At 56.6% G+C, this 15,019-nt stretch overlaps 3 protein-coding genes across 3 annotated transcripts; 2 read left to right on the forward strand and 1 right to left on the reverse strand.

The window, feature by feature from the left end:
- Nucleotides 1–4,183: 4,183 nt before the first annotated feature.
- BESB_004420 (Ctr copper transporter family protein) lies at nt 4,184–4,981 on the reverse strand (the record flags this gene model as incomplete). The annotated part of the gene is made up of 1 exon (XM_029359197.1): nt 4,184–4,981. One exon carries the CDS (start codon nt 4,979–4,981, stop codon nt 4,184–4,186), a length of 798 nt encoding a protein of 265 aa, XP_029222110.1.
- Nucleotides 4,982–6,517: 1,536 nt separating this feature from the next.
- BESB_004430 (AP2 domain transcription factor AP2XII-6) lies at nt 6,518–7,363 on the forward strand (the record flags this gene model as incomplete). Its single annotated transcript, XM_029359198.1, has 1 exon — nt 6,518–7,363. One exon carries the CDS (start codon nt 6,518–6,520, stop codon nt 7,361–7,363), a length of 846 nt encoding a protein of 281 aa, XP_029222111.1.
- A 1,907-nt stretch (nt 7,364–9,270) lies between these two features.
- Nucleotides 9,271–14,739, forward strand: BESB_004440 (bifunctional dihydrofolate reductase-thymidylate synthase; the record flags this gene model as incomplete). Its single annotated transcript, XM_029359199.1, has 10 exons — nt 9,271–9,578; nt 10,058–10,194; nt 10,669–11,058; nt 11,367–11,567; nt 12,062–12,155; nt 12,522–12,594; nt 12,888–13,029; nt 13,570–13,662; nt 14,085–14,395; nt 14,656–14,739. 10 exons carry the CDS (start codon nt 9,271–9,273, stop codon nt 14,737–14,739), a joined length of 1,833 nt encoding a protein of 610 aa, XP_029222112.1.
- Between the last annotated feature and the right edge of the window lie 280 nt (nt 14,740–15,019).

A 15,019-nucleotide genomic window follows, 5' to 3' on the forward strand; every position in this document is an offset into this window, starting at 1 on the left:
CATGCATGCAGCACGGGGCCACGCAAGGGCAAGCCCTGAGGTAATGAAGCATCACAACACTTCCGCAACAGCTTTGGTGGCAACGGAAATAAGTGACCACGTAGATCTGCGTGAAAGTTCCGTGAGCCGGAAGCTCTCTCTTGTCGCATGGCTCCTTTGCAGCGGAGCTCGCACAGTCACTCGAACCGACGCACGCAGGTGCGTCTTCGCGGGACTTTGGAGACCAGTGAATGTTTTGTCGAAATATGTGCTGATTGTAGCTATTTATCTCTTGTTTGCACGAATCGATCACCGCCGAGTGCCGAGCGTCAAGGCATCTGCATGCTATGTGCGTGAGTTCCGGCTGCTGTGGTGCGGTTTCGAGCTGTGAACGGGCGGAGCAGTCCTCATAACGTTGGGAGCCATACTCTTCTTTGCGACCCGTGTAAAGGATCGGCGCGCAGCGACTTGCGCCCGTGCAGCACCCGCGGCCTTTTAATTTCCTCCACACGTCGAGCAGCCCACGTGAACTGAGACGTTCGAAAGACGTTAAATCTTCCTCATGCCTTTCCTCTGAGGTAAGCCCGAGCGGCTTCTCCGGCACCCTTGCACCGAGTTGCCCACGCGGCGCTCTACCACAGGGTGGCGCACACTTAGAAAAGGGGGGGGGGGGGGGGGGGCGGGCTCCTTCACCCGTGTGTCTGCTCATCACCAATTCAGATCGGTTCAGGCCGCCGAGGCCATGTGTCAACGCGACAAGCGTGGCACGTGAGCACCGGGGAGTTACGATCTCCCGCCGACCCATGCCATCCAACAGACCCAGGTCAGTCGTCCCTTCATAGTAACTCGGTCACTCTCGGACCGTGCACATCCGGGCCCCGCCTCAGGGAAGCACTTTGTCTTCTACCGTAGGACCCGGTGGGCGCGAAGCGAACAAACGTATGCTGAATCTTCGACGTAAACTGGACCTCAACGCGTGACCCAGCTGACCAGAATATCCTCCGCTACCGACACATTTCGATTCGCCACTGCCTAGCAGCCGCCCACGATTAGCGGAGACCCGAGCCTCAATACGTCGCTCGGTGCCTTAGTTACCGTGTGATCTACGTGGCTCCACATTCAACTGCCCTACTGCTGAGGTCAACTCTAGCGCCTACAAAGTGTGCGCACCAACCACAATCCACCCGTCTGCGACCACTTTGTCGCTATAAAGTCGTGCACGCACGAGGCTCGTTGCGATGGACAGTTCCGGTTGCGTCTCGCCGAAGAATGGCGTTCGCTTGGTTCGTTACATTTCAGACCCCGGGATCACTCGCACTGGGACCCTTCACTCTTGCCGCACGACCATAAAACACGCTTCTTCCATGCATGCACACTGAAACTGCAACTGATGCGGGTTGCCACTCAAAAAAATCTTCGTAAGACCAGACAGACGCACCGCTCTCACTGCTGCACAGCCGGCATGGCCCTCCGACGACACGCTGAATATTTGCACATGGTCATTTCTTTTTGGATCCGTGCGCACGTGATGCTTTGTTGTCGATGCCGCGCCCTCCTTTGGCAGCGCTAGCTGGGGCCGCCTCCGTTGTGGGGGCAACAGCGGCTGCCGTAGACTTCTTTTTCCCGCCGCTACCGCCGCCACTTTGTCGTTTCTTCGGCATGGTGAACTAGAACAAATGGCAGAGCACGCAGGCGGGCAGCTTTGTGTGCAATAGGACTAACTGTGAATTCGCTGCATGCTGGCGGAAGGGTATTCGGCAACCTTCGTTGCCCCTATGACCAATAAACCGATATCTAATCACGCGGGCACACATCGGCTCTGTCTGATTCACTCAATCGGCAGCAGGCGATGCACCATGCCGCAACACTGCGACTTTGGTTCGTCGACGCAATGGTACTGACGTGTTTGATCTTACCGACGACGGCGTTGAAAGAGTGCAGATGGGGGAACCGTCGGAGACAAAGAGGAGTCCACGAAGCCCTGCACGGTCGATAGTGTACGACAAAGTGCACAGTGAGGGGAGAAAAAGCCTGTTTCGGTGCGCACGAGTTCCAACTCAACTACCAGCAGGCAGGCCCATTAGCTGCAGACATTGCCGCCCGCCACGAACCCCCCTCCTCGTCAGGGTCAGCGACAGAAGGGCTGTCTAACCCTCTCGCCTCGCTCGATGGTCGTAAAGGCCAGTGGCTGACCGCCGCCGCAACATGCAGCAGGGAGACTGTCCGCTGCTCCAGAGAATGCCAGTGCCCTACGCCTACCGAGTCGGGGCGGCGCGAGTCAGTTGGGTGGGTCTGGCGGTGGAGGCCTAGCTGCGTGCCATTTTCTACAGCCCTGTCTTCGAACTACCGCGGAAAAAACACACACCGGCACGCCGCGTTCTGTCCTTTCCCTCTCCTTCAATCCTGCAAAACACAACGTGCAACCTTGCGAACGCCTCATACTCGCACAGAAAGGTCACCAAGCAAGCCCAGCCGGCTAGTTTGCATACAGTGAACTCACCGTCCCATGCGCCATGCCGCGCAAAATAACAGCTAGTTTTCACGAAGCAGACCAGAATGCACGCCCTGGTGCTTCAGACCTGGCTAGGACTTCCCAAGCCCACCTCATAAAAACAGCCGTCGAATGCCGGCGATGTGTCTTCTCCAGAAAACAAAGATCCGTTTCGGTGTACCTTTGGAGGAAATTCCGCCCGGCTGCACTCTCTGTGCTGTACCACGCCGGGGCGTATATACCATTTGCAGAAAAACGGGGAGCGCCCCCGCGACATTCGGAGAGAACGATGGGCGTGGGATTGAGCGATGACGCCTTCGTCACAGTAGTACTTCAGAAAGGACGGTTGACTAGAAGAGAGAGTTTGTTGCAGGGAGACTAAACATGAGCCCTCGTTGCGGCCGGTCCCCGACAGTGTAACACGCGTGGCTGAAACTGCAAAATTGCTGTTTGCGAGAGCAGAGTACGATCGACCCTCACCTCTGGTTATGTGCACGCTTGTGTTGTGAAGTCAAGCGGAAAGGTGGAAGTGTGTCGTCTGTGTGCTCCGTTTTGCCGGATGAGAACCATGCGTGCGGCGAACTGCGCTCATGACTCTGGCAGTTCATTTGGAGGTACTGAGGGAATAGGTTTAGCGTCTCACCTGCTGAAAGGTACGGTCGTTAGCCACAATACGGTTCGGAGAAAACGAACGTTCGCACGAGCGATTTTCGCGACTGCGGACTAGAGAAACTGGCGAACCCACCAACCACAGATGCGCCCCAGACGCATACTACAAAAGCCCTCATTGGCCCGAAGCGGCACTTTCCGCGGGCAAACAAAACCACCGCTAACTGTGCCAACTCACTGACGCACACACATGGTACCACCATCGCGGCAAGGAATACCGTCCCCAGGAGCAGTGGAACTTCCGGTTGAAACAAGGGGGCACCCGCTGAGCCTCCCACTCTTTGTTGTGCGCGATGCCGAAACTCTCGACCGGGGCGTGTCAGATCAACAGTCACTACACGCATGTCAACGGCGGTCACGTCCAGACCCACGCCTTCTCTCTGTTAAATCTCTGGATGAATACGGTGCACCTCTATCCCCAAAGGAAACGCCAATGAGGGGGGGGGCTAGGATGAAACAAACGGGCGCTCGTACTCGCGACTGCCCTGCACAGCAGCCCTGGACCACAAAATTGCAAATACTGGCATCAACGGGGAGGCAAGGGGAGAGACGGGGGGGTGGGAGGGAGGGCTCGGAGCGTTGCTGTGGTAGAAAATACTGTACACGGAAGCAATGTTCAGGGAATACGCCGAGACTCTGACTGATACACCACCTGCAGCGACTCTGCCAGTTCACCGCTCTCCACTTTCAGCGTCAGTCTCGACACATATTATGAATTTAGACAACCATGGATTGTACGGGCGCACAGCCGACCAGCGTACCATTCGCCCGCCAGCATGCTTGATGTCGACTAGGACACGATTGGACAAGCCGCCAGTGATACAATGCGTTCTCCAGCATACAGTGTCCGAGTCAACACGTGAGACCGCCGTTTGCGTTTGATACTGCGGTTGAGGCTGCAAGGGGCGATATGATTCAGGGGAACGCCGGCACAGCAGATATCGCTGAACAGCACTGGGAGTATACCACGATGAATCATGGACCGTGGACTCTTATGTTCACGTGAGCCTGGTTCCACCAATACGGTAGCGCTTGTAGGACTCTCTACGGACTTGTGGGAACACTGGATTCCTGAGTCTGCTCAGTATCCAAGGTTTTCGCCGCCCTCGTGGATCCCTCACCGCTATTCGATGCCGCAAACTTCTCGACGTGTTGAGCGGTCTTCATTTCTGCACTTGCAATGCCGCCTTGGCATCGAGCAGTGGGCGGATGCTCACACATACAGGCCTTGAACGGACGAGGCACATCGATACTCAGTAAATCTCCAAGAAATAAGAAACCGAGTGCAAATCCCAAGAGCATGCTCAGAAAGATGCCCACGTTGAAGGTCATTGCAAGGAGCATGAGCATGTAGTCCCACGTGTAACTGACAAACGCGACAACAAAACGCACGCTGTTCGCGTACACGGGGAAGCAGCCGAAAAGCAGCTTTGTCTTTCCAGCATCCTCTTTAGCGACGAGGTCCCGTTCCACGTATCGCCGAATGACTTTAAGAATAATGGATACAAAACCAAAGACACATGTTCCGATACACGCCAACACGAACTCCCCTTGGGTGACCGTTGGCCAGTCCTCGAAAAGGAACAGCGCGTGGTTAGACACATCAAATGCCATTGGCAGCGGAAGGCCGTCAATGCTGAGCTTACCCAACACAGGCTGAGCTGCCATCGCGAGGAAAAGTCCCAGCAGGACCACCTTCGTACGCCAGCTTGCGTTCGACGAGACACGAGACGAGAGCCGGCAAGTGGTGCCCAGCTTCGGGCGAGACTCGAGCGCCGTCCCTCGATGCCACGTAGCGGAGGCGTTCATTCCACCATTTGTCAACGACCGTGAGGTTGCCATCGTACGAAACTTCCCTTTTACGCGAAGGGGGTATCCTGCTGTGTCACGAAGCAGACCGTCCTACTCCAGTCTCCGCTCGACACACAGAGCACATGCGGATGCGCACGGCAAAATACGTAGAATGACTAAGATCAGACCAGCCGCCAGAAGCAGGATATTTCGTCCGAATGTGGTGTGAAAACCGAATCAATCCAACAAGTGTTTTAAGCAAGGAAGAAGACAAAGATCCGGCAGCCCCACTGCAACGCGAATATGCCGCCGACGCCGCACAATCGGTGTCCGGCACTTCCGAGTACCGCAAAAACAGCGATCCCGCACGCATGCGATGGACCGCATCTCCAGAGACCGCCGTAACCTTAGGTTCTTTTGTGTAGATGTAGCTTCCTGGGTTTTTCGCCTCGAGCAAGGTGGGCTGGAGCGAACCGTTTCTCAGTATGGTAGTTTTATTTATTTCGCGCTAGTCTCTCTGAAGACACGAACCGGATTCGACTTGAAAACTACCTTGGATATTCTTGTTTTCGTTCCGTTTTTTTTTGGTTTCAGACTGGTGCATAGACAGGAAGCGTACCAACTCTGCGGGTTTCGTGTGCGACGACCTCCGTGTTCGCAAGCGTAGGAGCTTTGACTTCTGACTGTGCTTCGCATGTTTGCTGTTCTGTAGCCGCTCCCGGGCCTGTAGGCAGGAGCGGGTACTGTCGTCCGTTCATCGGTTCAGCGCCAACACGTTTCGGACAGTTCTGCAGTTGTCTTTTTAGCAGAAGATGCAACGACCCCGGGCCAAATCTGCAACATCACCAAGCATTTGACAAGTCACAGACGCCCTGCGTGAACCGCTCGGGCTTCAACGATACTGAATCGTACGGTCTCGCGAAAGCAGACGTGATAGACGACGTGACGAGCTGAGTACCAGTGGTCGCAAACAGCTGTTTTTCCTTTGTTCTAGCTCTTCTCACAGGAAACTGTCGCTAACTGCTCGATTTTGATCTGCTACCGACTGATTGTGAACTGCACGGATTTGCTACCGAGTCAGTGGGTCCACAGTGAATGTAGGGAAGAAGGCGAACGTCTCTGCACGACGCGGATGGCGTCATCGGTCGTACAAACTCTGAAACCGCAGTGTCCCTCTTCTGTGAACGAATGACGTGACTCTAATACTTGCCCACGCCGGTATTTCGCGGATGACGTCCTGGCGTATTCGTGGTATCTAATCGGCTCTCTGTGTGATTTTTCCCCTGCCGGAACACGGGTGGTTCAACTTGTCTTGTAACAATCTTTCTGAACAATCTTCTGCCCTTTTTCCAGCTGCACTAACCTGCATCTTCTGAGCAATTGAGTCTCTACCTGTACTGCACAAATTTTGGCAAAAAAGCTATGTGCCACGTCAGGAGCTGCGAACGGGCATATGCCCCGAGGGCACGCTTGCCTCCCGCCGAGCTCGTGTGAGCCGTCTGGCATGGAGAGGTGGACTCCGAGGCCCTCATCTCATCTTTCATGGAACTCCTGCCGTCGACACGCTGCTTCCCCCCTTGAGTCGTGATGTCGTCCGGAGGCACACAGGGGTACACAGGGCAAGCTCCTGAAGGCCTTGACGATTGCGACTACTTCTCACGGAAACAAAGGCTGCTCGCGGTTCTTTTCCGGTCTGTTGTCACCGGGCCAGTCGCACTCGAAGCTGCCCGAACACACCTGGGGTGCGACGTTCTGGCAGCTTGTACCGGTGTCGCCAGAGTCAAAACGTCGAATACGCACTCTCCCTTAAAAGCGAGCGCCCCGACGGTGAAAGGAGGGTCCTGTCGCTGTACGGAAGCTACTGGATACCGCACTGCGCAAAAATCAAGAGCTGTTCCGCGTAGTGGCGGCGCTCGCCGGCAGAATGCAGACGAGGACCCGAAGGACAAAAACGGCTTGACACGCCTTCATGCCGCTGAGTGTAGGGGCACAGCGACGGTCCCTTCGCCTAATGGATCGGTTGGGCTACAGTCTGGCAATGACGGAGGGCGCAAAAGAAAGCTCTATGACGAAGAGCTCCCCGTGGGCGTTTACTTTCATCAGCAGAAATATGTTGCCAACTGGGTAGATCCGAAAACCCGCAGACAGATTAAAGTGTGCTTCCCCATCGACGTATGGGGAGATGCTCCAGCGCGCAGCATGGCCGTTATCGCCCGGCGTCAGCGATGCACGGACGTCAGCGAGGTGGAAGGTCTTTTCAAGATTGCGAAGGGGGACAGAAGCACGTCACCTCACAGAAGTTTACCGAAGGAGAACGTTATGCACGCTTCCAGCTCTTCTGCGAACAGCCCACTGGCGCCGTCGCTCGAAGAAGCCGTGCATCTGGACAATCAAGAAACACGGGTGCAGCGCCTCGTTGCCAATAGCGCCTAACACTCAAGGGACTGTTGCGTTGCTCGGAATGCCGTAAATACTGACCTGTTCCATGCCGATTCTAAATGAGCTCAGGTTAGATCTTTGAACAGCACGGCATGCGCCGAAGAAGCAGACGCAGAGCAAATCTAGATGCGCACTTGAGAAACGGACCGACCCATCAAGGAAGACAAATCGGAGATCCATAAGGTTTTACATGTTCCAGAAAACACCTGCACTGTGAGCAATGTCGTGCTCAGTTTTATTTTAGCTGCAGGTGGTAATTTTTCGGCCGCTGAGGACGCCTCCGTAGTCGGAGCTTGTTTATGTGACCGAGGGAGATATCTTTGTTTTGCTCACGCGTTGTCGCTTCCTCATGTGCTCTACCAGACCTCAACAACTCCTGTGTAGCAGGAAGTCGTCGAATGATGTCCCTCAGAAACGGACTTCCAGGCTGGCGACTCGTATGACAGCGTTAGCGGAAACACAGTAGAGACGAATTCAAGGTTGGTCTGGCAGAGGGACGAGCCTCGAAGCTAAGCCACTGTCTACCACCAGACAAGCTATTGAGGGACTATGGAAGGAGCAGGCTCCCTTCGGTGCTCCGACTTCGCATCAGAGAAGGATTTCGGCTTTTTCAGTGTGGCTTCACGTTTAGCTAGCGAATGACTTCTCATACTTCGTCTGCTGTTCCACTATATGTTTCACATTTCTTCAAGATGTACCGACATGCCACATGTAGAGCTTCCGAACACCACCTGCTGCTTAGCCAGTACTGACAATGTCGACAGCCCCCAACGTGTAGGCGTGCGGGTGGGCGAAGTGTACGAGACTACGGCAGCTCGAACGGCGCGGGTAGCTCGAGCGAACTTGGAAGCAAAAGAGGGGGAGTCAGTCGTTCTCACGACTTTTCTGGACGAGACGCACTCTCTGTGCGCTGCCTGTCAGCATTTCATATGCACAGCGTTCACTTGGCACTCCTCCACAGCTGTGTTTGCCCAGTCCGTCTTCCTTCGCGCGAGCCTATTTGTTCGTCGTGTCGCGTCTCCGCGCACGCTATCTGTCCTTCTGTGCCCGTGTCTCGTCTGCGTTTCAAGGTCTGTCCGTATGAATATCTCCATTGCTAGCGCCTAAATTGTACCTATTTAAATTTCTGGCTGGAGCACTCGATCTGGTGGCTGAGGCCATGGTTCGCGTACTGCGGTGACGGCGATCACCCCTGATCTGTACTGCTTGCCACGTGGTAGTGACAGGCAGGTGCAAGCACGGATCTGTCTTGCCCGCCTTCTCGTGTTCGTTAAGGGGCATGCCAGAGTGCAACGCGTCTCTTCACCACCCCCCACTCCCGTCTGCGCTGTCAGGGCTGGCGACTTGCAGAGACACGTTGGCACACTGTGTCCCGCGATAACCTTTCACTTGGTCTGAATTCCCTTTTATCAGCAAAGCGGGAAATTCGTTGCAGTTCCTTGGCATTCCTGAGATCGGAGCGAGTTTGGCATGTCGTTTCGATCGGCGGCGTGTATCTTTCGCTGTCGCGCTGTCTCCTCGCGGCCCTCCGCGCCTCTGCCGTTCCGGTCCCGTCACAAAGCCGCACAGACACAACAACAGAAACGAGTTTCCTCCGAGTGTCGTAAGACTGTTTGACGTCTTCTATTGTTGCAGTATTAATTTGTGTACGCCAGTTTCGCTCTGCCTCGGTAGGCGACTGTTTCTGCTGGCGCTGTCTTGTTCGGCGACCCGCTTAGACGTCAATCCAGGTGTGCACACGCTCGCTTTCGTTCACGTCAGCACCGTAGGTAACGGCGTCTTCATTGGCAAAAGCGTTCAAGCCTTCTGCCGAGTTCGACCGAAACGCGCGATCTCTTGTGGAAGGTGCGCCTGCAGATTCATCGTCTCCTTCACTTGACAGGGACTGTGGCCGTGCAATGATGACGCCAACCGTGTCTGTGATCGCGGCGATGACCCCGAAGAGGGGCATCGGGATGAACAACAACCTTCCCTGGCCTCGCTTGCGGGTCGATTTCAAACACTTTTCGCGCGTAACAACGATGACCTGCCGCCCGTGCGGAGGCTTCGCCACGAAGCTCGCCAAGATGGGTGAAGCGGGAGTCCCCTCTCCGGCCCTCGCTGGCAAGAGAGTCAACGCCGTTGTCATGGGAAGGAAAACGTGGGAAAGCATTCCGCCGAAGCATAGACCCCTCACTGACAGACTTAACGTTATCGTTTCTTCTACCCTGTAAGCGAACAGGAACCGCACCTGCCTCGGGTTTAGGGCAAGCTCAAGCACTGGTGCCGCGACGCACGCGGTTTCTCTTTGTCCTTTTTCTTGGTCGGTCCCACCTGAAAAGATCGAAGGAGGACGCAAGGGCAGGAGGGAGGGGCGAATCTTGGCGGCACTGCGACCGGGGGGTTGGGTCTTTCTCCCTCAGAGATTCTAAGCCGAAGCGGAGACTTGTCAAAAGTACTGTCGTCCTTCTCAGTTATTCACTAGCCGCATCGGCCGTGTATGCATTCACATTTAACTATCTGCAACGTACACAGCAAGCACTGACATCACCGGAGTCAATGATTCTGGTGTACATACAGAGAGACGCACACCTGCGCGGAGAGCGTTTTTTTCTCTCTAGCAGCACCTGCCGCAATAGCCTCTTCGTCTCGGCTTTCCCGCGAAAGATCCACACGCGCGCTTCTTTCCTTGTATGCTCGTGCGTTCAGCAAAGAAGAGGACTTGAACGCAGAAAAAACACAAGCTGGGGAGGTCAGCCGCGTGCGCGTCTGCCCCTCCCTCCCTGCAGCGCTGCGCCTGCTTGAGGAGGAGTACGAAGACTCTGTTGACCAGATTTTTGTCGTCGGTAAGTCTGCACACCGAGTGAAGGTTCATTGTTGGCCAATGGGGGACAATGTATCTCGGCGACCAGGAAACCACAGTCATGGTTAGGCACACGCAGTGGGAAACTCGTGTATTCCTCGCGATGCCATTCCGAATGAGGGCGACCGTGAAAACTCCGGACGCTCCTTGAGACCGAAAGAGCAGCACAGAGACTTGAGAAGCGGGTGCGTGAGGACCCTCGACGGCCTGACCAGCACTGCGCCTCGCTGCGTAACCTACTTAAGAAAGCTACTCGAAGCAGAGGACACGCCTCAGTCGTCGCGGGGAAGGACGTGAACATCTCGCAGGGGTACTCGCCGCGGCGCCTGTCTTTCGTCTTTGTCCGCGCGGCGCGTCTGCTCTCTCCCTCTTCTCGGCGTCGCTTCCGCCTTGCCGGTGTATCGTCAGTTCAACAATCGCGCTGACACGTTTCTTCCTCTGCTTCTGCGTCGCGCAGGAGGAGCTGCGCTGTATGCGGCTGCTCTCTCGTTGGGCATCGTCTCGCACATCTACGTGACGCGCGTTGCACGGGACTTCCCCTGTGACGTCTTCTTCCCTTCCTTTCCCGGAGACGAGATCCTCGCGAACAAGCCCGCGGCTGCTGCATCTGCGGCGTCTCCGGCGCCTGTGTTCGTTCCGTTCTGCCCCGAGCGCGGCTCCGAGAGAGGCAACGAAGCGACCTACTGCCCCATCTTCATCTCGAAGACCTACTCGGAGCACGGGGTCCCTTACGACTTTGTCATTCTCGAGAAGAGAAACACGCACGACAGCGCCGCGACCGCGGATGCTGACCAAGTGAGCCAGAACAGAGCGTGCAGCAGCAGGGGCGGAGAGACTACCAGCGAAGGTGACTCGGCCGAGGTACTCGAAGGTGGGAGCAAGCAGGTTGAAGGAAGGTCGCCGGAATAGAGAAGAGAAGTGCGGCTCAAGCGGAGAATCCAGCGCACAGCGGGAACCCCCGAGTTGCCTGCAGTCCGGGGCGGAGAGAAGAGATAAATGAGGATGCATCTCGTCTCTCCTCCGCTGCAGAGCCAGGGCCCGAGTTTGCCGCACGACTGCGCCACAAAGCTGTGTTTCGTTTCTCTGTGCGTCAGGCTGACCTTGTCTCAGGATCCTCGACATGCGGAACGACAACGCCCAACTCGCCCGCCTCAGGGGACGCGAGTCTCTCTTTGGCTGCTGCAGCGGCCGCGCCGGTCCTAGCGTGGATGGCGGAGGAAGAGGCAGCTAACAACGAGAAGAAAGAAATCATTCAGGCTGTGCCTCACGTCCGCTTCAGACACCACGAGGAGTTTCAGTACCTCGACCTCATCGCGGACATCATCAACACCGGCGTCAGCATGGACGACCGCACGGGTGAGGCCAAGCATGAGTCGGGACGAAAGCCTGGAGCTTCTCCCCTCGACCTGCCTGCCTGCTCGGTTCCTCGGTTCCTTCCTGTCGTCTGTTCTGTCCGTGTCGTTCTCCAAAGCATCTCCACTCTCTCTCTCTGCGCTCTGCTTTGTGGCCGCCGGTCGCTGCCTTTCTCTGCCAAACAGACACTCCGGTCTCCGCGACGGCCCGCTGAGGAGGCTGCAAGGCGACGCGGGGGCGATCGTTGTGGAGGAGCTCCTCGAGCCTCTTTGGACGGCGCTTGCTGTCTCTTTCTCGTCGACTTGAGATGGCTGTCAACCGCGACCGCACAGAAAGCGTAGACGTGGCCTCCGTGTGAACGCTTGTCGTGCGCTAAAGCTTCGTAAAACTCCGTTCCGCATCGGCACACGAAAGTCTCCCCCACGTGCGAACGAATACGCGTTTGCTTCGTGTTCATGCCTGTGCTACAAGGTTCGTGTGCCGCTGCTTGTGTGTAGGCGTCGGTACGATTTCCAAGTTCGGCTGCACCATGCGCTACTCGCTGGATAAGACTTTTCCGCTGCTTACCACGAAGCGTGTCTTTTGGAAAGGGTGAGTTCGCGTGTTTGCATGCACTCTTAGAAGACGGGCACAATTTTTGCCTTTCTTCCGCGTCTCTCGTGGGCTTGACAGCTCCTTCGCTCCTGCGAGTACGCACGCCCACTTGCGGGCTTTAGTGAACACAAGTCGCGCACAATTGATTCCTTCTTTCTGGCCCCAGTGGCAGGCGTCATCGGTCGCGACGCGGCGAATGCGACATTGTGAAAGAGACTGCGAGAACGCGTGGCTTTTGACGCGTCCACCGCAGCGCGCTCACATCTGCGTGTCTCCTTCGCCTGTCTTGGGGCAATGGACTGGCGAGCGACGGGGGCACGCGATGGAATTTTTCGCTCGCTGCGACTCGCCTTTTGTTTCCAGAGTCCTCGAGGAGCTGCTCTGGTTCATTCGCGGTGACACGAACGCCAACCACCTGTCTGAGAAAGGCGTGAAGGTAGGGTGCTCGCGTCGCTTTTCTTCAATTGCTTCGCCCTCGAACGAAGAGGCTCCTCCTCGCTATATAGCTGCTGGGTGCAGTCCGGTCGTCGTCTCAGGATTTGCTTGAGAACGTGCCCGTGCGGTTGATTTCCATCTGTTGTGGTGCTAACGGTTCGCAACAGTTCGAGGACTCTTGGAAAGCACCCTCGCCTTTACAGTTCTCATCGCACCTGTCGTCGCCCGGCTGGGTCTATTCGACTATAGCGCGACCGACGCAGTGCCTCTCGCTCGCGTTTTTTCTGTGTTCAGATCTGGGACAAGAACGTCACGCGCGAGTTCCTAGACTCGCGAAATCTGCCTCATCGCGAAGTCGGCGATATCGGCCCGGGCTACGGCTTCCAGTGGAGACACTTTGGGGCAGCGTACAAGGACATGCACACCGACTATACAGGTGAGTCGCCTGTTGCGCAGGAGACACGTGGAAAAGGGGTGAAGAAGACAGAAGCGGCAGGGGGGGGGAGGGGGGGGGGTCGGTCGGCGGCGCGAGGCAGAGAGCGACAGCCACTTTGTTCCATTTTCGGGGCTCCAAGTGGAGAAAGAAGCGCGTGACTCGATCACGCTGCGCTAAGTCATGCGAGGCGCATTGGGTGATAGTCTCTCCATCCGCAGTTATTCACGTTTCTGCATGCAACGAGGACACATAGACGGTCAAGAGGAGGCTGGCGTACATGCGACTTCATTCATTACGTCAACTTGGGTAGAAACAACCGGTTCATGCTTTGCATTTGGCAAATGCGTTCATACTTCACAGCCACAAGCTGAGGCACCTTTCGTGGGTAGGCCAATGGTTGCGCGGGCGCCGTGTTTGAGAAGACCAACTGTACGCGTCCGCGCAGATTTATCAGCGCGTGTATGCTCGCGATTTAGCTCAAGCGGCGAGGACGCCTACATCTCTCGCGCATGTTTTCTGCTTGCCAAACTTGCGTCGCAGGCCAGGGTATTGATCAACTGAAGATCATCATCGACCGACTGCGGACAAACCCGACGGACCGCCGCATGCTCATGACGGCTTGGAATCCTGCAGGTGCGCCGAGTTCCTCTGTGCATTTGGAGGCGATTTAAAACGAACGTCTCTTCATCTCGCGCCCAGAGGCCCGTTGCAGTGCAGAATTTCCTCTGCTGCGTGTATGGGCCGCTGACCCTGAGCGCTAATTGTGGAGGGCGGCGGCGCTGCGCGACAGCGCGGCCGCGTCTTCCACAGAGTTCCACGATTACTCACAGCTATCTCTCCTGGCATCTAGGCATGCTTCGTTTCGGCTGGTTCGGAGCGCCCCGCGCACACGGTGTTTCTTTTTCTGTCTTTGGTATCGCGTCGCCGCTGCGTCGCTTGTAGGGCTCTTGCTTGGGTTCGTGCCTTGCGATGTTGCTTTTTCCGCCCGCGTTTCTCCGCTTGTTTTATCCGCGTTTTCACGGCTTGTGCATGCTCTGTCTGTGTCTGTCCTGCAGCCCTGGACGAGATGGCGCTGCCGCCATGTCACCTGCTGTCTCAGTTTTACGTGAACGACAAAAAGGAGCTCTCCTGCATCATGTATCAGCGCTCCTGCGACGTCGGGCTCGGCGTTCCATTCAACATCGCCTCCTACTCGCTGCTCACGCTGATGGTCGCCCACGTCTGCGGCCTGAAGCCCAAGGAGTTCGTCCACGTCATGGGCAACACGCACGTCTACTCCACCCACGTGGAGGCGCTGAAGGAGCAGCTCAAGCGAGAGCCGCGGCCCTTCCCGGTGGTCAGGATCCTGAACACGGAACGCATCAAGGTGAGGAGCGCCGCCGCTCAGCCGGCGCGGCGGATCTGCGGAAATATCAGGAGAACGTATAAGAGACAGGCGCTCGAATTCCAGTTGCAAGGCCGCAGGGCGGCGGGAGCGTTGGAGAACAAAGACCGCCTGCGCGAATCCTGCAGCCGTCCCGAGCGGGGGGGTGGGGGCAGACGGGCTGCGTGCGTGGGAAACCGGGCTGCGAAGCCGATGCTGTTTCATCTCTGCGCGTGCGCGTCTCGCTGTGACCTGTGGCTCAGGAGATCGATGACTTCAAGGCGGAAGACTTCGAGGTTGTGGGCTACGTGCCTCACGGCCGCATTCAGATGGAGATGGCGGTCTGAGCGCAGCGGCCGGGCGGTTCGATCGAGCTCGTGAACGCAGAGAAGTCGTGACAGAGGGGAAAAGCCGGGTGCGCAGGTTCATGCATCGCCACCCCGGCCTGCGGCGAGCCTCGACGCAGCACTGCGGCGTTTCTTTTCGCCTTCTCGCAGGGCGTTCAAGCTTCTTTCCTGGGGGTCTTCTCCATTCCGCTCTGTGCAAGTCTCATAAGTTTTTTGCGGGAATGCGGTGTCATGGTCGGCGGCAGCGGTGGCGCAGCCACGACGGACAGGAGTGCTAGTC

Source organism: Besnoitia besnoiti, chromosome I (genome assembly GCF_002563875.1).
Source record: "Besnoitia besnoiti strain Bb-Ger1 chromosome I, whole genome shotgun sequence".
Classification (NCBI taxonomy): Eukaryota; Apicomplexa; class Conoidasida; order Eucoccidiorida; family Sarcocystidae; genus Besnoitia; species Besnoitia besnoiti.